The following is a 21,651-nucleotide window of genomic DNA, read 5'->3' as shown; positions in this document are numbered from 1 at the left end:
AGCTGACCAAATATCTTCATTACAGCGGGAGAGGCTGCAGAGACTAACCAAGAAACCCAGCTGGGAGTTCAGCTCCTCTCTTTATTCAGTTGTGATCACAACTCCAGCTCAGATTAACATGAGGCTGGCAGGAAAGAATAGTTCTGAACACGATAACCCAGGATGGGCTTATAGGCAGAATATGTCAGAGGAATTCATGCAGCAGTTTTCTAGGTGAACTTCTGCCTGCCTGGGAAAACTGAGGGAACTGTGTTCTAGAATAATCTCATGGGGAAATGCCCATGAAACATCTCTACCTCTGAAACCTGTCACACAGTAATAAATTAAACTGAGAGGGCTGAAGGCAATCTTCCTGCCCTCTGCCATCTGTCCACCTGGTTCCTCTCCTTCTGCAGGAAGAGCAGATAAATCCCACCCATATTTGCTCCTGAACTGTTGGAATTTACAGCCTGGCAGGGCTTTAAGTGCAGTGGATGAGCCAGCCCAGCTCTGGAGTGCAGAGGCAGGTTCCCTGCAGCTGTCCCTGCTGCCTCTGCTTCACAAGTTTGTGCAGTAGGACTGTAACTTACTCATCCTGATTTAAATTGCTGTCATGTCACACTTCAACAGCACCAGTTGATACTTGGCAGTCAGTCTGACTTACAGTGTGGCTGGATTGCACCTCCTCACTCAAATCCTGTGTGGAGAGACTGCAAAGTGCTGAGGCTCTGCTCAAAGATGGATGCAGCAAGAATGATCAGGATAAGAGGGAGGCTGAAGTGAGAAGCCAGCTCTCATTCCAAGGAGAGCTCGGGCATTTCTCATGTATCCTGCACTGAGATTTATAAATGCTTCTGTTTCTCTGGCACACTGGTCTCTGGGGAAAAAAAGGCTTCTCAATTAAATTAAGCCCAACAAATGTGGAGGTAACAGAAGACACATTAGTCTGGATGCCTGCCTCCTGTTTGCTCATCCTGGTGTTTGGATGGGCACAGCACCAGTTGGCTGTTCCCTTATAGAATGATTAAATAATCCAACATCTGGTTCCTTTCTGAGTGTCAATACCTGCACAGGTCCAAGCTAAACCTTCCAAACAGAAGGAAATTTGTAGGCTTCAGAGATTCTTAAGTGCACATTCCAGGGAAACTGATTCTGTGCCTTGAAGGCAGATAAATGGAGTGTCTTGGGGAATTGCTGGCAGCAGGCTGTCTGTGGGGATGACAGGCTCTGTCACTTACTCCTACTGTGTCCTTGTACAGCTCACCACTCAGAATAGCAGCACTAGGCCTGCTCAGCTGGCTGGGAAGTGCTGGACTGAGGCTGGAGGTGCTCTGGGAAGGGAACAGCTGACCTTCTCCTCTGGTCAGTGCTGGCTCTGGGGAATGCACGCAGGACGTGTGGTGATGTTTACCCTGCACTTGAAGCCATCCATTCCCTGGCTAAAATTTTCCAAGCAACCTCAGCTGCTTCAAGGAAGTGTTTTGTGTTTTACAAAACCCATCTTCACATTAGCTACCGCTTGAATTGTGAGCAGGAAAGATTTGATTTGTACATAAACTCCCTGGAGTGCTGAGAAGGCTCCAATACCTGCAGAGGGATCCACTCCAGCAGAAGCCAGCTCCAGCAGAACGCTGCCAGAGCACAGGAGCTGCCAGACAGCCAGGGCTGGATGGCCCCAGGCAGCTGCAGGAGCAGATGCTGCTCCCTGGGAGGTGGGGGAACACCTGCCCGGGGTGCTTGGAGCTGGGAGATGAATTGGATTCTCCCAAGCAGGCCCTCGCTGTGCCTGTCAGGGTACAGGGTATTTATCCAAGCTGCAAACTCATTTCATCACCTCCCCTGCCAGGGCAAGAGGTAGAGGGATTAGCTTGAACTCTGATCATATAATAACAACATGGCAGCTGTAGGCAGCTAATAATCCACTGTGAGGATTAGCAAACTTAAAGTTGTCTAGCTCTGCATAATGGAAAGCTAAGAACAGCAGCTTCCCTGTTCTACCTACTGCATTTGCATTCTCTCCAGTGGAAGCATAGAACATGATGAGACAAGGCTTTCCAGTCTCTTATGAAATGGGATCTAAAGTGTGACTAATGGAGTATTGCTAGCAATTCTACAAGCATTCATTCAGCCCAGAATATGGATTTAAGCTTTACTAAGAGACTGCACCTCAAATACCTGCTGAAGAGCAGGTCACAGTTTCAGCAGGCTGATGTTAAACTTGTTATTTGAGGCTCTCTGGGAGTAGTGCTCTGAAGTCTGCAGGCACACTGCTCTGCTTACACATGGAGAATCCCACTGATCCAGAATCCCTGGTGTAATTCACTGGCAAAAGAGCCCAGCACAAAACACAGACCATGCCAAGGAGCAGACTTGTCACCTGGTGCTGCTGCTCTCCTCAGGACCTGTCAGGACATCAGGAGTCCTCAGCAGCTGGAGGCTTTTCCCCCAAGGCAGTTTTGGCTTGTATCAATTCACTGATGAGTAACCAGAGTAAGCAGCAGTGACACAGCCTGGAAAAGAGAGCTGTGACTCCTCATCCTCCTCCCTGCTCGCTCTGGAGCAGCACCAGCAGTGAGGAAGAGCCTGAGCTGTGGGCTGGCTCCATCAGCACCAGGATGGCTCCCACTCCTCCCATGGCACAGGGAGCACATGGAATGCTCTGCTGGGGCTTGTACTGCACCACTTTTCTCTTCTGCTCCAGTGGAGAATTCCAGTGGAACACTGGAGTGCACAAAGGATGAAAGCTTCACCACGACATGCCCCTGCCAACACTTGGCAGGGCTGTGGGACCCTGCTCACTCTTGCACTGCAAACAGGCACTGCCACTCACAATAACATAGGAACAAAATACTCATTTCTCCCAAGAGCTTCTTCCACTGTTTCCTCCCAGTTGTAACTGGTGCTGCTGAGAGTCCATGGGAAAAAACTCTAGTGCAGACAAGGCCTCTGCATGCAAATGAATGCTACATAAATAACCCCCATCTTCCCTCAGTTCCTAGGTTGGGTACTCTGTGCACCAGAATTCTCTTCAAAGACCTCCCAGTTCATTCTTTATGCTCTAATTAAGGATCAGTGCCAATTAACTATCTTCAATAGAGGAGCATCTTCCGCTCAGCAGCCAGGAAGTGTCTGAATAAGATCCTGCTGTACAATGTGCACATGAAAAGGGAAGCCCTCCCTTTTTGGAATGGGCTTCCAAGATTAAAAACTCAGTATAGATTACTGGATGCCTACTTTAAAAATCCTCTGTGACAAGATTAAGTGACAGCACCCAGGAATGCAGAATGGGTTTTTTACATGTTTCTTGTGGTTGCACTGCCAAGGCTCTGAGCTAGGCACCACTGTGGCAATAGCAGGTGTGAAAACAGAATGTGACACTTTAAGTGATGTTAAAATACTGATTGCTTTTTCTTACAAGGGTGTCATAGATCACCAGAAGTGCAATGTCAAATATGATGATAAATATTGATTGAGATGAAAAATTGCCAATAATTATGCCAGCACCTAAACTGCCCTGGTAGTCCTCACCTATTGCTTTTACTTCCTACAGATATTCACCTGATCCATAAATAACCAGGCAATTTAGACTGCTGCTGAACTGTGTTCTGAGCAAGAGCTGTGCTAACAGTCTGAGCAGGCAAAGGGAGGGGAATGTCATTTCTAAGCTTGGCTGGAGATGAATACATCAGCTCCCCAGCAGTTACAAGCTAAGTTTAAAAAACACTATTCTAAAGGAAAATTAGATGGTTAAACACTGTGGGGGAAGGGGGGGAAATAGGATAATCCCTTCAAAGCTTTAAATGGAAGATTCTCAAACTTGCTTCAGCTGATGTGAGACACATGAACAGCCTCAGAATTAAGACCCCTGCAAAACTTCAGCCAGACACAACAGCTGCACTGCCTTTTGGGGGAGATGCACTTGAACTGGTTATACACGAAGCAGATGTAAGCCACCCAACCCTGCTAATCACAGCTAAATCTGGGGACCATTCACAGGCTGCTCTGCAGAATAAAGGGGCAGAGCAGGAAGAGAGCAGCCTTGGTGATGAGAAACAGGAACTGTAAAACTGTACTGGAGCATGGGGAAAGCAGCAAATTATTCTAGGAGCAGCAGAATCCACAAAGTCTAGTCAGATGGGATTTACATCAATCACACCTGTCAGGGCACTGATATTTCAATATATAACACAATATATTTGGAACTGTCAAGGAACTCAAGTGCTTTTGGGAAGCACATTGTGCCCAGCTTATTTTTCATGCACACAAAATTCCAAACAAGCTAAATAAATCTCTTAGGCTCAAGGAGAAGCCCCAAGGCTGCTCAGCACAGGAGAGAGGGTAACACTTGAGTTTTGCTAACAGATCTCTTTGCACAGAGCACAGGATGGGCCTATGCTAAGATGCCTTGGGAATTTCTGGAGAAGCTTGCTGCAAACCTGATTGGGCTGAGATTTGTGCTCCAGGTAGGAAGGGCTGGAGGGAATGTGGAACAGTAAATTGCAACCAAGTCACTCTGGGGAGTGTGAGCTTTAAGTGTGTGGGGCTCAGCCCTTGTGAACTTACCCGGATCCTCCTCATGGCTGCCACGATCTCCACGCGGCTGTTGGGCCTGGGCACGTCCAAGCTCCCGATGTACTGAAAGACACAACACGAGGTGGCTGTGCAGAAATGCACCAGGTCATGTGTGGGCTTCCTCAAAACAGACAGCTTTTCTCAGGTATTTAGTCCCTTGGACTCCTTTGACCCAGGACAGGACAGCAATACCTGCTGTAGATAATGTTATCAAGTTGGGGATTTCTGAGGTTGGGTGTGAGGCTCTGACCTCATTTGGGGTCTGGATGTGTCTTTACCAGTGCTCTGCAGGGCAGTGTCTGCTGCTAATTGAGTTATGATCCTGTGTGTCTGAAAATGGGACTGTCTGTCCTTTGTTCCTCCTTAGTACACCTGCTCAAAACTGAAAGCACCTAAGAGCTGTAAAGCTTCCAGGAAACACCTTTGTTGGAAAACCCTTGTGATTCTAGCTTAAGTTTTCAGTCTGGACCATGCTACCTCTTGGCACTGCAGTCCCTGCTTGGCTGGACCAGCTCAGCTGTCTGCAGAATCTTGTAAACCCACCCAAATCTCTGTCCTACCACCCTGCTTAGGGGAGCTGCAGCCCTAACCAAACTGCTTGGGGTTGAGGGTCTGCATTCCAGTGTCTGTGCCAGTCCTAGCAGGGTCCCTCACTGGGGTCTGAGACATGGCAGGTGCCCATCCCCTCCACCTCTAGCCCTGCACCACAGCCACGGCTCCTCGAGCTGGCTGCCTGAAAGGAATGCCAGCACACTGCCCATGCTCCACAGGTTATCATGGAACACCCACGGGCAGCTTCCTGCTGCTGGATTTCTCCCTGCCGTGCTGCCTGTTCTCTCCCCTGGTGTGCCAAAGCAGAACCTGCTCGTTCCCCCTTGGCAGGAGGCAGCAGCTGCTGCCTGGTGGCACTGGTGACAGCACACGTGGCACCGTGGCTGCACAGGAGTGCCAAGGGGAGGAGGCACAGCTGCCAGCTCAGCCCTGGGAATGAGGAAACGTGTGGTGTCCTGGGCAGTCACCCTGCGTGGGGAGCAAAGGCTGCTGATGCTGTCAGGTGTCAGCTCTGAGGGAAGACCTGCACGCCCAGGGCACGTTGGGGAGGACAGGGAGAATGTCACTGAGTGAGAGGCTGATGACAGCCTGTGCTGGGAGTGGCCCTGGCAGCTGCTGGACTTGGTGCTGCTGGGGCCCAGTGGGGTCCAGCAGCTCCCTCAGGGTCACACAGCCCACCTCTGCTGTTAGTGGTGGTTCACAGGGTTTAGTGACTCTCCCAGGTTCATGAACTGTGTGTCTGGGTTTTAGTGTGTGGTTACAAACTGTTGGTTTTTTGGAAGTTGTTCCCTTGTGGAGAGGAAAAGGAGCAGCTAATCAGGTGGCCCCTGCAAACATTCAGGGTGATATTATATATATGAACAGAGACAAAATAATTCCCCAGAACAGCCCCATAGGTACTGCTGTTACTGACACAGTTCTGGATTTATTTCTCCGCTGTACTACTTGCAGATTGCAAGGGGTTTTATCTTGTAAAATGTCTGCTTAAAAGGGCTTTCAGAGATGAGCTCTCCTGGCTCAATCTTTAGTGCTCTTTCTCCTGCTTTGAAATAAACACCACAACCAATCTGAAAGGTCATCTGGCTTTGCTGCTGCTTCAGTAAATGCCTTTGCAAAATGGCATTTTTAAGAGCAGTTAAGTTCATCTATAGCCTTTGGTAAACCACAGGAGAACCAAGCTCAGAGCACGAGAGCTTGAGGGCAGCAGCAGAGCCAGGGCTTCGCTCTGGGCTGGTGGGGAGGGCAGAGCTGGGCTGCTGTGATCTGTGGCCTCTTTGGTGTGCAGATCTCCTTCCCTGCTCCTCTGCCCGTCAGGACAGTCACTGGAAATCCAGATGAGCTCCTTGCAGCTGGCTGGCCTTTTGTCTGCCAGCAGCAGAGCTGCAGTGGGGAACAGGCCATGCTCCTAATGACAAATTAACTGGGGCAAGAGGACAGCTGGGACTGCTGAGCTACAGGAGATTCTTCCAAACTCCCTGCTCTGGCCTGGCTGCAGAGTTTGGGTACCTGTGCTGCCACACAGAGCCATGAAACTCATGAAACAGCACACAAAGCTCTGCCCAAACAAGCAGCTCCCAGTAGTGACCTCCTGAAGATTACAGGGGGAGGAAGGCAGTTTGGAATGTGGAGATTAGAGAGGCAGTGTGGTCAGTAAGACTGCCTGGTGTGAGACACCTGCAGCCAGCTGCAGCCGTGTCATTGTCAGCGCTGCAGCTGACTGATGTGCCCACAATGAGCAGCATAATTGGAAGAGACAGACTGTAAAGCAGAACTGAGCAAGCATGTTACTAAGGTAATGCAAGCCCCCTCCCAGAGCCACACATCCTAACAGGGTGTTAGCCACTCGCCAGCTCTGGATGCCTGGAGCTGTCAATCTGAAAAGCCAGTTTCGCTCAGTTCAAGGTACAGTTGCTACCCATCTTTTAAAAATCAAATTAAGAATTTTTCTTCTCCTCAGCACAGTCTGCAGCACAGCAAATGCTAATTTAAATAGAGAAATCACAGATTAAATGTTTTCTTCCCTAAGGAAGATAAATTTTTTAAAATACATGATTAGCTGTCTATTCGGATTCATCCTGTATCCTGCTTAAATCTTACAGCTCTTTCAGCAGGAAAACCAAGAGGCACAAAATCCGTATTTCAAAGCTTTATTGGAATGTATATGCCCCTTCTTTCCAGCTCAGGAGACAGCAGGCGTGAATTCCATTTCTAATCTGTGTTAGGCCACCTGCAAAGAGGGGAAGGGAGCCTGTGAGTTGCTCCAGCAAAATGCAATTCTTCTTGTCAGCTGAATTATAAACCCATTCCCCATGCTGTCTACAGAATGCCAATTCCAATGGAGTCACTTTCTGAGAGTGCTGCTGTGCTGCCAGGCTGTTCTTCACGATCGATACGGAATTTCTGACAATATCAGTATTTCTTTCTGATGCCTGAAGGCTGCAGACCTCGTCTGTCCAGCTTTCCATGCAGGGAAGGGGTCGGCTGGAGTAAGGCACTGTTATTTGAGCAGCACGTAGCAGTCTGCAGGTTTCCAGGGGAATAGGGAGCTGTCACCCCGCCGTGCAGGACGGGGCAGGCACTGGATCAGACAGGGATGAGCACCTGGGACAGCATCCCCGGCGCTGTCAAGAGGGGTCATTCCAGAGCAGCTCCCAACCGCAGCACGCAAGGCAGCTCTAAGGACTACACAGCTGCAAAAACACTAGGAAAAGAGCAAGAACCTGTTTGATTGCGCTAATTAAATGTAAGGCTTTCATAACTGATTGCTGCTTTCTTTAGACTCCCTCAGCGTGGCCCAGGGGCACTTCCAGAGCTGAAGAACAACCGCGGCAGGGCTGGGGGGGCTCGGGCTCGGCCCACGGGGGCCAGCCCCGGGGACCCCGAGCCGCCGAGAGCCGCAGCCCGCCCTGTGCAGCAGCCAAAGCCGGGGAACCCCGCGGGGCCCCGGGGCCGGGCCAGGCGGGCCAGGCGGGCCCGCTGCGCCCCCGGCCCAGGGGCTGCGGAGGGGAGCGCGCCCGGGGCTCACCTTGGCCTGGAAGTGGATGCCGTGCTGAAAGGCCTCCTCGTTGTGCAGCGGGACGCGGGAGTCGCAGCCATCGTCCACCAGGTTGTACCGGTTCTTCACCGGCATGGCGGCGGGCGGGCGGCCGCCTCAGCCCGCGGCCGCGCCGGGCATCGCGGCCGGCAGCGCCCGGCCCGCCGAGCCCCGGGCGCCGTGAGGGGCTGCGGGCGCCCGAGCCCGGCCGCGTTTTGAATGAGCGTCCGCGGGAGCGAGCGGGGCCCCGGCCCCGGCGCGGCGCCATTGGCCCGAAGTTGCCTCATGTGATGCGGGGGGCGGTGGAGCCGCCCGGCCCTGCCCGGCCCTGCCCGGCCGCCCCGCCCCGGGCCCGCCGCGGAGCCGCCGCCGGCCCCCGCTGGGGCGGTCGGGGTGCTCCGCTGGACGGGAGGGTCGTGAGGGGCCTGCAGCATCTCGGTTATGGGGGGCGCTGCGGGAGCTGGGCCTGGTTAGTCTGAGAAGGCTGAGAGGGGAGCCCATCAATCCTTACAAATATCTCCCAGGGCTGTCCTGAATGAGTGGTCACCTACATTTTGTATGTTTCATGTCAGTGTGACTTAGAGCTCTGTCAGGAATTAGCACACGCCCTCTGTCAGAATCCTGACGCACAGACGGTGCCCATGTGTCACTCGGTGCTCTCAGGATTTGTGGCACCCCGTGTGCTCACGGTGTTCTTTCCTCCCAGCTTGGTCTCGGGGATGAGGCACTGCAGGGCCCAGGTGAGCGGATGCCGCTCTGGACACCTGGCACACCTGAGCGTGACATTCCCCAGTGCCACCAGCACAGGGAAGGGGTGAGACGTGCACAGCTGTGATGGCAAGGCCCAAGGTTTGTCTTCTAATACAACCACACTCCATTTACAGGGATGGTCAGAAATGTGAATTGTGTAGAATCCAACATGTGCACCAGTGGGTCTCATCTGGGTTCCCCCAAATTAATTTTTGAGTCTTAAAAGTAACTCCCAGCCATGTGTTTGAATGTTTTTGGACACCACCTTTTATGTGGCTGTTGCACTAGCAAGAAAGAGAAGTTTGACCACAGGCAGACAGTGCACAGTTCCCAGTATCCATCTCAGGAGCGTGATCACCCTGAGCTTCTTGGCATTTCTGAGTACTTGTAAGTCAGTGGGAGATGGGCAAGAGCCAAGAATCCAGAAACTTATAATTAAGAGAGGGAGAAAAAGCCCAAGGAATTAATATTGGTTCACAGAATATGACCCTACGTGCTCAAGTATTTTGAGGTATTAGCAGCTCTTTCTGGGGAGGGTTCTGTGGTCAGCCTTGTATCTTTGTGAAGTTTTTCTGTTTCCAGACAGACTTCTTTTCTTCCAATCTATAGCACTGCATTGCCTTCTCATTTAAATATTCACAAGTTTATGCTAATCCCACTTTTATACAGCATAACTCAGTATGGGTTTTGTCAGTTGGTTTCTGTCCAAGATGCTCCTCTAGATACACATCTCGCCTGCAGATGCATCGGTTTAGTTCTTTGTTGGTGATTTTTTTGTGTGGTCTGTGCTAATGTTTAGTGTGTATTTAGGACATTTCATGGCACTTTCCTTGTACATATCTTGACCAAAAAAATATGTTGACTGGAAAGAATAACCTTGATTTTGTGCGTAAATGTCCTTGGACTGATTGAGCAACATTCAGGTCTTTGGTTCTCCTAAGCCCAAGGAGGAGGAGATGCCACCCAGTCAGGCTATGCTCATGCTTCCTTTGATGCTAACGCCAGCAAAGCTCCACTCATATGGGGAAAAACCTAACACAGCCACTGGTGAGTCTCTACATTGATTCTGCAATGCTGCATTTCAGCTGAGGCGTGCAGGAACCTGCCATCGTGCTGAGCTGCTCAAAGCTGCTCCTCTTACCCTCCCATTGCCACAAGAGCATTCCTATATACGTGGGAGCATATGGACTTCGCTTGGGATAGTTAGATTTTAAAATCTGATACAAAGAACAGGATGAAATAACGAGAATGGTCTTTTTGATTCCATTCTGGTGCTTTCCAGTATCCCGCAGATTATAAAATCCTTTGGGTAGGAGGAAAGAAATATCTCATGGGAATTCTGAGAAAAAGAAAGCAACTGTTATTTAATAAAGCTTGCAGTGCCACTTTCTGTTAGATCACAATTGAATGGATGTGTTTAATACTCCCTGTTCATGAACTTCTGTGAACTTTTCATAGGGCTTAAATCTCCTGAGGTTAATGGTTTGGATCTGTGTTCGAGAATTGAGTTTGAAGGCTGCTAAACTTAAAAAGCCATTAATTTTCTAGTTTGTTTGTTGGGCAAAGAAAATTCTTTGACTCCACTGGAAGCAAGAAAGCTGTATGCCTTTTCTTCTGGACAATGAACCTGGGCAAATATGTGGAATGAAGCATTTACACAGGACATCGTCACGGATTTAGTATAAACAAACCCTGAGTAGCACTGAACAGTTGGCCAAACCTCTTGGTGGGTGTTTGCATCACATGGAGGTACTGAGAGTTATTCCTTTGATGTGCAAAGCACTCACAGAAAGTCCTGATTCTCTGAACACAGTAGGAGTGAAGCCCCAAGACAGCTTCTTGGCTCAGAGCTGCAAGTGTTTTTGCAGGGACCAGGTTTGTATCAGCTCGCTTTCTTGGGCACAGGCTCCCAAGATTTCCTTCCTTCTCTTTCTCTCACATAGATGCACATTTCTGCCTGCCCCAGGACTCTGCATGGCAGTCCCTCTTCTTACACAGCTTCATCTTTTGAAGAGACCTTGAACCTGGTGTAAATGGGGGGTGGGTGTTACATGCAGGGTGTTCTTTCATCAGTTCCTTGGTTGGTTTGTAGGGAAGGGAGCTTTGCTCCTGTCTGATCCTGTCAGATTTTTCCAAACCCACCTTCACAGATAAAGGAGGAGACCTGGTTATGACGCCATGGAATTTTCCTCCTTTCTGCTAACCCTTTCAAGCACTTATTTCTGCACAGCAGAGTTGCAGAGATTTTGAATGACAAATAAGATGTGACATAGGAAGAGCAACCAGACAGACATCCAGTAAAGGCAGACAAAACCTCTTTTACAGGAGAGCACTTCCATATCACACACGAGAGCTGTGAGGTCTGTGCATCCTTACTGTCCTAGGAGATATGGGTTTGTTGTGACACTTTATCAACATTATTAATATGTACTTGTGCTGGTGCAAATTTTAGAGCAAAGCCTCCAGTGCACTAACACACCAGGAGACTCCCTAGAAATGCTGCTGTGGGATGAAATGTGGGGGCAAGAACAGATAAACCAGCTGCTGTTGACTAAGTTGTGCGATTTTACCCCCTGATGCATTTAGGAGAAAACTCCTAAACAAAACCTTTGAGTCTCCTGAGCTGCCCCACGGAGGGAACTCAGAGGTGACACGTGGAACTCATGGCTTCAGCCCCCTCAGCGAGTGTCCTACATGTCCTCTGCGAGCACAGGGGCTGCTTGCTGAGATGGTTACACCAGATCTGTGCTGCTCACAAGAAACAGCAGCTCGATGTCTCGGTGGTTCAGGCAATCTGCCCGTCAGGGCTGCAAGCCTCCCTCGTGCATGGCCAGCTCCACAGGGCTCTGCAGCAGGACTTGGCAACGAAAAATGTCATCTGCAATTATGCATATTTTCATCATCTTCTATCATGCAAATCCCCCCACCCCAAATATGCAGCAAACGTTTTGTTTGCATATGTAGGTCAACCACAAATCTGCTGTGGTCGAACATAAACACGGGCAGCACGGAGTGATGTATGTGGATTTAAATCCAGGCTGAAGCATAAGCCCACCACAGACGTTTTCCAAGTGGAGTCTGTTTGCTAGATTTGTTTTCTTCTGACTTTTCATTTTATAGAGCATTGCTTTCTCATGGGTTTGTGAAAGAACAACTGACAGGAGATACCATCGTTGCAAAAGGAACTATTAACTTCAGACACAGATGGATAGTTCTTCATTAGTAACTTTTTTTTTTTAAACAATAGCTTAAGGAATGTGTTCTTTTTCAAAAGGGTACACTGAAGTATTTCTGCAAATTTGCATTTGGCAGGAGGCCAGTTTTACATGATATTTTAAAAAGATGGTATGTTCTTTTTGCAAATTACATGTTACTTTGTTTTTCTTATCTTGGCTGTCTTTAAAAAAAAAAGTATAGAAAAAAGTTACTGCCCTTATGATGCTACATAAAAGCTAAAAATGTTGATCCCAACTTGGAAACAAAAATGCTTACTAGAAGAAGGGAAATATATTAGTAAAGAAAAATGTTACTAAGAAAAATTATAACCTCATAAACTTGACATGTTCACATGCCCAGCTCATGAATTCCACGTGCCACAGGTTGGCAGCACAGCCCCTCAGCTGTGGGATCAGCATGGTGTCATGATGGAAAAGTGTTCAGTTTGCTGCATCTGTGAAACTGCTTTATTCCTGGACTCCTCTTGGACCTGGCACACCCAGACATCAGGTAAGTGATGATTTTGGATAAATGAGAGTGAAGTTGTTAGTCTGAGAGATGAGTAAAATGCTGTACAATCAAACAGGATCCTTCTCCACTCCCATTAAATTAGGCCAGTACCTCTGCTGTCTTTGAGATCCTGAATTTAATTAATGAGAGCATAGGGACATTACAGTTCTCCTGGATGGAATCCACGTTCTTGTTCACTTATTATCAGAAGATAGTAACAATCTGTTCTTATCAACAGCTCCCTCTGAGCAAGGGTCTCAGGAAACAGCCTTGTGTTTAAGAGCCCCTCAGAACTAAATTTCCCCTCTTCTCAAAGGGGACAGATCTCAAGTTTCTCACTTCTCTCCTGCTGCTAGACCCAGCTTGCTGCATTCAGCAGGAGTCTCCTGCACTACCCTGTGCCTCACTGCTGCCCAAGCTACGCTTTGCTCCCCACCTTGCTGAACCTGAATGCAGCCTGACCCCACGCTGCACACTGCAGCCCATCTCTGTCTATCCCAGCAGGAAAAAGGGTTTTATCCACACAGCACAGGCAAACCAGGTGTGGGATCTATTACAGCTTCTCTGTAGAGGAACAACTAGCCTGTTATTAGCCTGTAAGAAATGTGGATATATGATAATTAGATATAAAAATATTTCCCCTTTGCAATCATTTTGTTTGGTATTTCCCATGCTCCGATGTCTCTTAATGCTTTGGCCCATCTTAACTCTATCCCTGGCTTTCTTTCAGCACTGCTGACATTGGTGAGGATAAATTTCTGTGTTAAAAATATTCATCTGGGAGTCTGGCAGTAAAATAAGAGACAGGCAGAGTCAGGTCACCACTTTAAATCACACTCCACCATCTCTGAATTGCTTTTCTTACAACTGAATTTTTATGCCAAAGTTGAACATAAACAAAATATGAATTTTTCTTTCCAATTTGTACCTGCCCATGGAAGAAGTCTGGAACGAGATCATCTTGAAGGTCCCTCCCAGCCCAAACCTTTCTGTGATCTGTGGTGAAGCCAAGGATGTGCCTGCAGTGATGGACATGGAAAAGACACCACCCAGACAGCTCATCCTGCCAACATTACCAGCCCCTCTGAGCTCCTGCCGGAGCATGGAAACGCTCCCAAGTTTTTAATTAAACACTGCCACAGCTATAAAAAAGAATGTACATCTTTTAATAGCAACATGAGAGCACCCAAGAACGAGCTACCTGACCTCAGCCTTCCTGGTCACTTCACGTTGCAAGACACCACTCTATTTAATTAATTAATTAGTTTATTCGTTGCCTGCAAGGGTAAATGATAGAAGACTGGTGAGGCACTGAAAAAATAATCTTGACACGACCTTGTTATTTTATCTCGCAGCTAACCGGCAGTGCCAACTTTTTCTGCATTTATTTACATTTTTCTGTAATTTAAACAATTTCTGCTGATGCCCTGTTCCAGCCCTGTGGCAGATCACGGCTCTGGCGATGGCTCCTTCACACAGAGCCCCGATTATTGCTGTTTTTGTCCCAAATCGGCCGCATTTCCCGGGGCGCAGCGCCACCGCCTGCCCGCGCTGCCCAGCCCCGCTCCGGCAGCGCCTCGCTGGCTGCATCGCCTCATCGATCCCGAGGGATTAACGCACAGCTCTGCAATTAATAACCAGAGAGTTCTGGAATGCTTTGGGTGGGAAGCGGCGTTAAAGATCACACAGTTGCACCCCCCTGCCCTAGGCAGGGAACCTCCCAGCTTGCTCAGGTTGGTCGCGGAGCTGCTGTTAAGGTTGTTCATTCCACTACTGACAGTGTAAAAGCCTTTTTCGCATTTTCCTGCTGTGCCTCAGCGAGCTCAAACTCCGCACACGGGCTCTCCCAGCCCCGATGCAGCCGAACCCGAACGGTCCATGGGAACACCCTCTGTGAGAGGCAGCGCTTTGTAGCGGCGGCCAGAGCCCGGTCTCACAGGAGAGCCCTTCGGGCGCTCGGTAAGGAGCGGACCGAGTGCCGGGGCCCCCGGGCGGTTCGGCGGCCAAGGCACCGCGCCCGCCCCACAGCCCGGCTGAGGCGGCGCCTGCCCGCTTCCAACATGGCGGCCCCGCCGCCCCGGGGCCGTCTCGGACTGCGCGGGGCGGGGCCTGTGCCCGGTCCCAAAATGGCGGGGGCGGCGTCAGCGCCTGACGGCGGCGGGGCGGGGCCAGCGGGTCACCGGCCGCGCCGCTGCCATGGCAACGGGCGGGGAGCGGGGGCGGGATGGAACCGGCGGGGATGGAGCCGGCCGGGCTGGGGACCGGGACAGAGGGGATAGAACCGGCAGGGACAGGGACGGGGACAGAGGGGATACAACCGGCGGGGATGGGGACGGAGACAATAGAGCCGGCCGGGCTGGGGACAGGGACAGAGGGGATAGAACCGGTGGGGACAGAACTGACGGGGACAGAGGGGATACAACCGGCGGGGATGGGGACGGAGGGGATGGAACGGGCGGGGATGGGGACGGAGGCAATAGAGCCGGCCGGGCTGGAACCGGCCGCGCTGGGGACGGCGGGGACGGGGACAGAGGGGGTAGGACGGGCGGGCATGGGGACAGACGGAATAGAGCCGGCCGGGCTGGAACCGGCCGCGTGTGGGATAGCGGAAATGGAGCCGGCCGGGCTGGAACCGGCGGCGATGGAGCCGGCCCGCGAGGCGGAGGAGCCGCCGGGGTCCCCGGCCCTGCCCGCTGAGGCCCCGCAGGGCGGCCCGCCCGTCTCGGGGGAGCGGGAGCGGGAGCGGGAGCGGGGCCGGCGCGGGCCCGGCGCGCAGGGCTCGGCCGGGCGGGCGGCGCGGGGCAGGGCCCGGCGGGCCCCGGGCCGCCGCAGCGGGGTGGAGAGCGCCCGGCGGCCCGGGGTCACGGTGGACAGCTCCAAGGCCAAGACCTCCCTGGAGGCCCTGAAAATCAGCCTGCGGCAGCTCCGCTGGAAGGAGGTGAGCGCTCGCCAGCGGGGCCGCGTCCCCATCCCTGCCCCTGCCCCTGCCCCTGCTCCGGCCTGGCGCCCGTCCTGCCCACACCCCGCTCCCTGCCTCGGTCTGCCCCCGGCAGAGCCTTCCTCCATCCTCCTCCTCCTCCTCCCGTGCCTTCCGAGGGCCGCTGCAGCCGGGGGTCCCCCGGCTGTGCCCCCGACCCTCGGGTATTTCTAACGGGACGCCGGGCCCGGAGCTGATTTGATTCATGATCCCATTGCCACGGCCAGTTATGCAAGCCAGAGCAGGGGTAATCGGCTATGGCGCTGCCGAGGTTAGACTGATGGGGAAAGGGCAGGAAAGAAGCCTGCTCCCGCGGGGAGGCGTTTGATGTGCTGTGCAGATTTGCATTTCTTCCCTCCCACCCTCCCTCAGGGGCCCGGGCTGTGTCGTGTGTGAATGCAGCAGCATTAAACCAGCTCACAACACACACATCACGGGCTTCAGCCTGCTCATTTACTTTATGTAGAGCAGCTATAGCTTTTTTTGTTTTTCTCCTGCTGGTCATGTGTTTTCCCATTGCTTTGTGAGGATTTCTGTGACTGCCAGGATGTGCCGAACTGGAATCGGGACAGTAGGGGAGCTGGCACGGAACTGATGCTTTGCAACTCCTTCTTTGAATCCTGGAAAGATTTCTTAGATATATCTTTACTATAATGGTAAATTGTTCTCCAGCTCTTAGGTAAAGATTTTCTTTACCTAACGGCTTTATAAATGGCTTTATAGAAGCCTTGTGGGGAGCTTGTGTAAGAAAAAGGATGTTTATAATCCATTTGCAGGAGGGAAGTTGCAGGGAAAAGGAGGAATAACACCTGAGGATGAGCTGCTTCTCACGTGCAGAGCTCGGACAGAGCTGTGTGATCTCTGACCTGCAGCTACGCCACTTTACAAAGCTGCCTTTGGGATTCCCACTTACAAGATGATGTTTTTGTTCACCTGATGCCTATTAAGCAAAATCTGTACAGACTTGGAGTAGACAGTATATTCTGTCTGTATATTCAGTATATTCTAACCTCAGAGTTAAATACTGCAAATTTGTTTTCTGGAGGACTGAGTGGCAGTAAATGTTGTCCGTGTTTATTCATAGTGTCCTGCATACCTGATCCTGCAAGGACATGTGTGCTCCGTGTCAGGAAGAGGAGTGCTTTCTCCTTCTCTGACTTCATAAAATTCTATTTCAGTATTTTTGTTATTTAAATCCAGTGGCAGGATTTCAAAACCGCTTCGCACCAGCGCCCCAGTTCTCAACTCCTGCTTGTACAGCAAAATAGTAACAACATACCAGAGCCCTGAAATTCTAAGCTGCTACATTCACCTCCCTTAGCCCCCAGTGCACCTGTGGGGTGTCTGTCAGCGGCCTTGCTCCATGTTTTATGCAGTGACATGCAGAGCAGGGGCACTTTACACTTAATTTCTTTGTTTTTAGGGTTAAGTTTTATGTTCTGAGGGCGGGGAGCCATTCCAGAGAGGGTTTCTGGATCACTAATATCAGTTAGCCTTGCAGATTGTGCTGGGAATGAGCCACACTTACTGGTAATTTTGTCTTTATGGTTTCCTGAGACTTCACTGTTTTGCATTTGTCTTACACTTGATAGCCTTTCCTACTAATTGACTTGTTTCACAAGCTCTTGTTCCTCTCATGAATCTCTGTGCTGCATTAATCAGCTTTTTCCTTCCTGCTTTGCATCTCCCAACAGCAATTGCTGCTGCCTTTACTTCATCTCTCTTTGTTCCCTGTCTCCCTCGATATCCTCTCTCCTCCATCTCTTTCTTGGGTCAATATTTTTCATTTAGTTTGTTGCTTCCTCCTCTGGCCACTTTGTCTCTTAATAAAGAAGGGGCCTAATATGGAATTTTGTGATGCCTGACTCACCATCTGGGTGGCTGGGAACTCATTCCCTGTAAACAAGTCACTGTCACGTATTGCTGTGTATCTTCAGCTTGTAAATAGGTCAATAAAAGCTGGTCAAGATTTGAAGAGAAAAATTAACAAAATTGAGAAGACAAATCCAAGGAAAACTCTTTATTCAAGCCACGTGTAATTCTGAAAGCTCTCCTTTCAGACATTTAGAGAAATAGCAGTAAAATCCTTTTCCAGGCCACTGTTGGGGATGGCCAGAGCCTTGGAGCTGCTTGCACTGTTACAGCAGGACCAGCAGAGGGAACACGGGTGTTGCTTCCAGCATCCATGAAAATAATGCAAAGTCCTGGGAGTAGTAATGAAATGCATGTATTTTAAATACTGATGTGGCAGGGACTGCTATTCTGCTGCTATCCCTTGTATAATACTTTTGATCCTTTTCCCTCTCTACTTCTTTTACGTTTTCCTATTCTTGCTCTTGTTTAATTTCTGCTGTTTGCTGCTGGATGTGTTGGCTGGAATATTTTGTTGGGAGGAGACAGTGTAATGTGCTTTTTCAAGTAGTCACCTTTTGATCCATAACTTTTTCTATCTAATGTATAGCATTCTTACACTGTCACATATCCATTTTTAAATTATTTTATTATTCATTAGTGAACTGACATACAGTAAATGTCATTATAAGACACACAAAAAAGGGAAGAATAAACATTGGTGACATAATCTGTGGCGCTGATATGTGGGGAAGAGGTGAAGGAGTGCAGGACAGCAAACTGACCACTGAGATTCTGTTCTCAGAAGCAAAAGACAGAAAAAAAAACCCAATTTTTTTTTTCAGCTGTAGGAATTCTGAGTGAGTGAAACAGCCAGGTTTGATAGGGCAGTGTGGGTGGACCTTTCAAGAAGCACTGCAGAGTTCCCCTGCCTGTGCCAGTTCTGTGCCAGGCTGGAGCATCTGATGCGGCGTGTCAGATTCTTTAAATGAACACGATATGCCAAATGAAATAATGGGCACAAATTGAGCTTGCATCTCGAGTTTATTCATCTCTTAATAAATTATTTCTTCAGCAAGCTTTCAATTACCAGGAAAATGGAAGAAGCAGATGTCCCAGGCATCAAATATCCCAGTGCTGAGCGTTTCATTTGTCTCGCTGTTCCGGAGCTGCACAGGGAGAGTTTCAGGTTTTATGCTGGGAAAAGCTGAGTGGAGGACGAGTCATTTAACTTGTCATTAAACATGATGGAACAGACTGATGTGACCTGTGAGACAATTTAAATTATTGGCTTCTAATCCAAAGGTGGAAATGACCTGTCAGACAGATTTGACTGTGATGGATTATTAATCACGTCAAAGCTGTGGAAACAACTCTATTCTCTTTTTGGCTCCTTGTTTGTTCTTTTCTGACAAATGTTGCCTAAATCTGACTAAAAAAGATTGAAAAGATTTTAAAAAAGGATGGCTCCAGCCACCTTTTTCTTTCAGCCACTGTCCCACACCAGGAGTTGGGAATGTGGCCTCTCCCAGCACTATAACATTAATTAATATCCAACTGGCACTGCCAGAGGCATCAAATAATTGAACTTGTTGGCTCCTCTCCAAACACCACTCTTATGTAAAGTGTAGTGCAGAGGTTACAGACTCCAGCCCAGCTCGTTCAGGAGGTGAGTTTGATCCCATTGTTGGATAAATCCAGATAATCTTGATTTCTCAGGAGCAGGGCCCTTGCTGTGCTGTCCCAAATTTCCAACAAGGGGCTGCAGTGCTTGCATCTTCCTGTCCAGAGCTGCTCCCTCCTCATCTGTTGTGAAATTATTTCTGTGCAGTGTTTGTAGAGAGCTTTGATATCCTCTGTAGATGAAAGGTGTTATATAAATGCAAATTTTGTTCCTTTCATTTCAATTTCTTTTAATAAATAAATAAATTGTTCAGGTTTTAGTGGGAAGGGCACTCTGAGACCGAAAGCTGCATCTGTATTCTGGATATACCTGTGGAGAGAGGTTAAGGCCACTGATTGTCTTTCAGAGCCCAACAGAATTAATTTTCACTTGTACAAAACCAGATTTTGCAGGCTGAATAATAATGAAATAAGTGCAGAATCCACTGGCTCTTGTTAAATTGAGTTTCTCATCCCTTCAAGTAAGGAAACAGAGAGGATGCATTGCTCAATTAGCATTTTAAATTAATTTTTCAAGGCTATTTACTGAGGAAACTGAAATTTTAATTAAAGTAGCAAATAAAGTAATGCACTCAAAAGGTTTATGCAATTTTTTTTTCTGTCATGCTCAAAGAAAAATGATCCATTGCATAAAGAAATATTTAAAAAAAAAGAAAAATTACCTATCAAGTAAAGAACAAGAATTTTCTGCAAAATACTGTGGTTCTTCAATAAGTAAATGGCACTGGGAGATGAGGGTGGTAGATATTTAATGCAAATGTGTCCTAAAATGCTAAATATAGCAGATTTATTTGAAAAAGATGTAGCCTAGTAATAGAAGCTATTCCTGTGACTGTGTTCCATATGGTAGTTAAATGCATCTTCATGGAGCTGCAGATAAAATGGGGTTTTTTGGATTGATAAATGGGGCTGTGTCAAAGAGAATAAGCATGAAAAAGAAGAGGACCTTCCTTACACAAAACTAATTGGGTTTTTTATAAACCACTTCACTACTATTAGAAACTTGCTCTCAGTAATTGGCAGTGCTGCTTCTGAGCTCTTCAGACTGCTTAAAAAAGGTGATTTTTTTGATAATAGAAAACAAACTGCTGTTTTCCAATTTACAGTGAAGTCTTGCGTGAATGGGTAGAGAACCTGGAACACTTAATATTGTTGAATTAATCACCTTAGTTCTTGACATAGACTTAATTCTTGGGAATCTATATGCTCAACAAATGATTAATTGAATTGCGAGCTTTCATTTTAATTACAGGCTATTAGTACCAGAAAGGAATTAATACTGTAGAAATTAATACTTATAACTGAATATATATGAATGAATAATACACTTATTGAACTTAAATATCCTGCTTTGAGTGTCCTCTTTATAACTTGGCTGTGGTTGATGAGAAGCTCAGGGGTTTTCAGTACAGCCATGCCTCAGTCATTTGGGTTTGGTTCTTACAAACCTCTCTTGATTTGTTCACTTCAAAGTCTTTGAGCTGATCCAAATATTCCCAGCTTTGCAACCAATGTACAGAGCCTGTTTTCTCTTGACAGCCAGAAGACTGTTCTTGAGTGGTTTATGCTTAAGATGAGTGTTTAAAACAGAGAGGAGCAAGGAGGAGTTCCCAGCTTGCTCCAAACTTTGCTCTCTTTGGCAGTTTCCGTTTGGCCGCCGCTTGCCGTGTGACATCTATTGGCACGGGGTGTCATTCCATGACAGCAACATCTTCTCAGGGCAAGTCAACAAGTTTCCAGGTACTTCGCTTCCCTTTCTAGTTTAAACAAATGATTTAAAATCACATTCTGTGTTTTACTGGCTTTTAATGTGAATTATCTGTTAGTATATTTGGCATATCACTGGGTTTGGTGAGGGGGTGAGGGTATCACAGTGGGTGTCTTGAACGATTTCTGAACTGAAATTTGTTGTGCAGAGAAAGTGGTTTTGTTGAGAAGAACACTTCATACACGTGAAGTTAGGAAAAAGAAGAGTGTTAGGCTATAATTTAAGTGAAGTATACAATTACTGACTGTTATCTGGCACTGATAACAGTTCTGTATCTTTGGATTTGGTTTTGATGCTAAGTGGAAAAAATCTGTTTTGTTTCATACTCTGGCTTATCTCAGAAGCTCAAAGCAGAATTCCTTAAATGGATTTTTTAATATTGAAGAGTTCATGTCAGTCCTCATCTTATGATGACTCTTCTATTTTTTAAGCTCCTTTTTTTCTCATTTAATCCCTGTTGAGATCTCTCTAAATAAGAGCTAAGAGCTTAGGTATTGACTTATCTAAGCCCTTTCCTTCAGATTTATGGCTGCTGTTAGTGTGCTGTGAGCATAAGAACCTCAGCTATTGAACTCCAGCTCTATTTACCCTGACTTTGTCCTGCCTGAGGGAAGTTCCCACTCGGGTGTAGGATGGTGTTGTTTTCTGATGGTTTAAATCAGTGCTAGGTGAATGTTACCTGTCTGTATTTTGGCTTCTACCTGGTGAGCAAGTGGCTGCACAGGAATCAAATCAGAGCCCTTCAGAACTAGACCAGAT

At 48.3% G+C, this 21,651-nt stretch overlaps 2 protein-coding genes across 6 annotated transcripts in view; one reads left to right on the top strand and one right to left on the bottom strand.

Moving 5' to 3' along the window:
- LOC135283282 (carboxyl-terminal PDZ ligand of neuronal nitric oxide synthase protein-like) overlaps nt 1–8,531 on the bottom strand; it is a 29,113-nt gene extending 20,582 nt beyond the window's left edge. The window contains exons 1-2 of the mRNA XM_064393886.1: nt 8,129–8,531; nt 4,543–4,614 (exon numbers count right to left, since the gene is read on the bottom strand). Of these exons, the coding sequence (XP_064249956.1) occupies nt 4,543–4,614; nt 8,129–8,233 (177 nt within the window). The 5' untranslated portion in view covers nt 8,234–8,531. The remainder of the gene's footprint in view (nt 1–4,542; nt 4,615–8,128) is intronic.
- Nucleotides 8,532–14,533: 6,002 nt separating this feature from the next.
- Nucleotides 14,534–21,651, top strand: part of TTLL11 (tubulin tyrosine ligase like 11) — a 35,979-nt gene continuing 28,861 nt past the window's right edge. The window contains exons 1-2 of one of the 5 annotated variants that reach the window (XM_064393882.1): nt 14,534–14,572; nt 20,768–20,864. Coding sequence is in view for 2 of the 5 variants with exons in the window: in XM_064393877.1 (XP_064249947.1) it covers nt 15,165–15,551; nt 20,768–20,864 (484 nt within the window). In the remaining 3 variants the exon portion in view is untranslated. Of the gene's footprint in view, nt 14,573–15,152; nt 15,552–16,655; nt 17,121–19,072; nt 19,111–20,767; nt 20,865–21,651 lie in introns of those variants that run through there. The other 4 variants (XM_064393877.1, XM_064393876.1, XM_064393878.1 and 1 more) reach the window with 4 other exon arrangements.

This window comes from Passer domesticus, chromosome 18 (assembly GCF_036417665.1).
Source record: "Passer domesticus isolate bPasDom1 chromosome 18, bPasDom1.hap1, whole genome shotgun sequence".
Taxonomy (NCBI): Eukaryota; Metazoa; Chordata; class Aves; order Passeriformes; family Passeridae; genus Passer; species Passer domesticus.
Note: the sequence above shows the minus strand (reverse complement) of the source record. Positions and strands in the feature narration are given on the sequence as shown.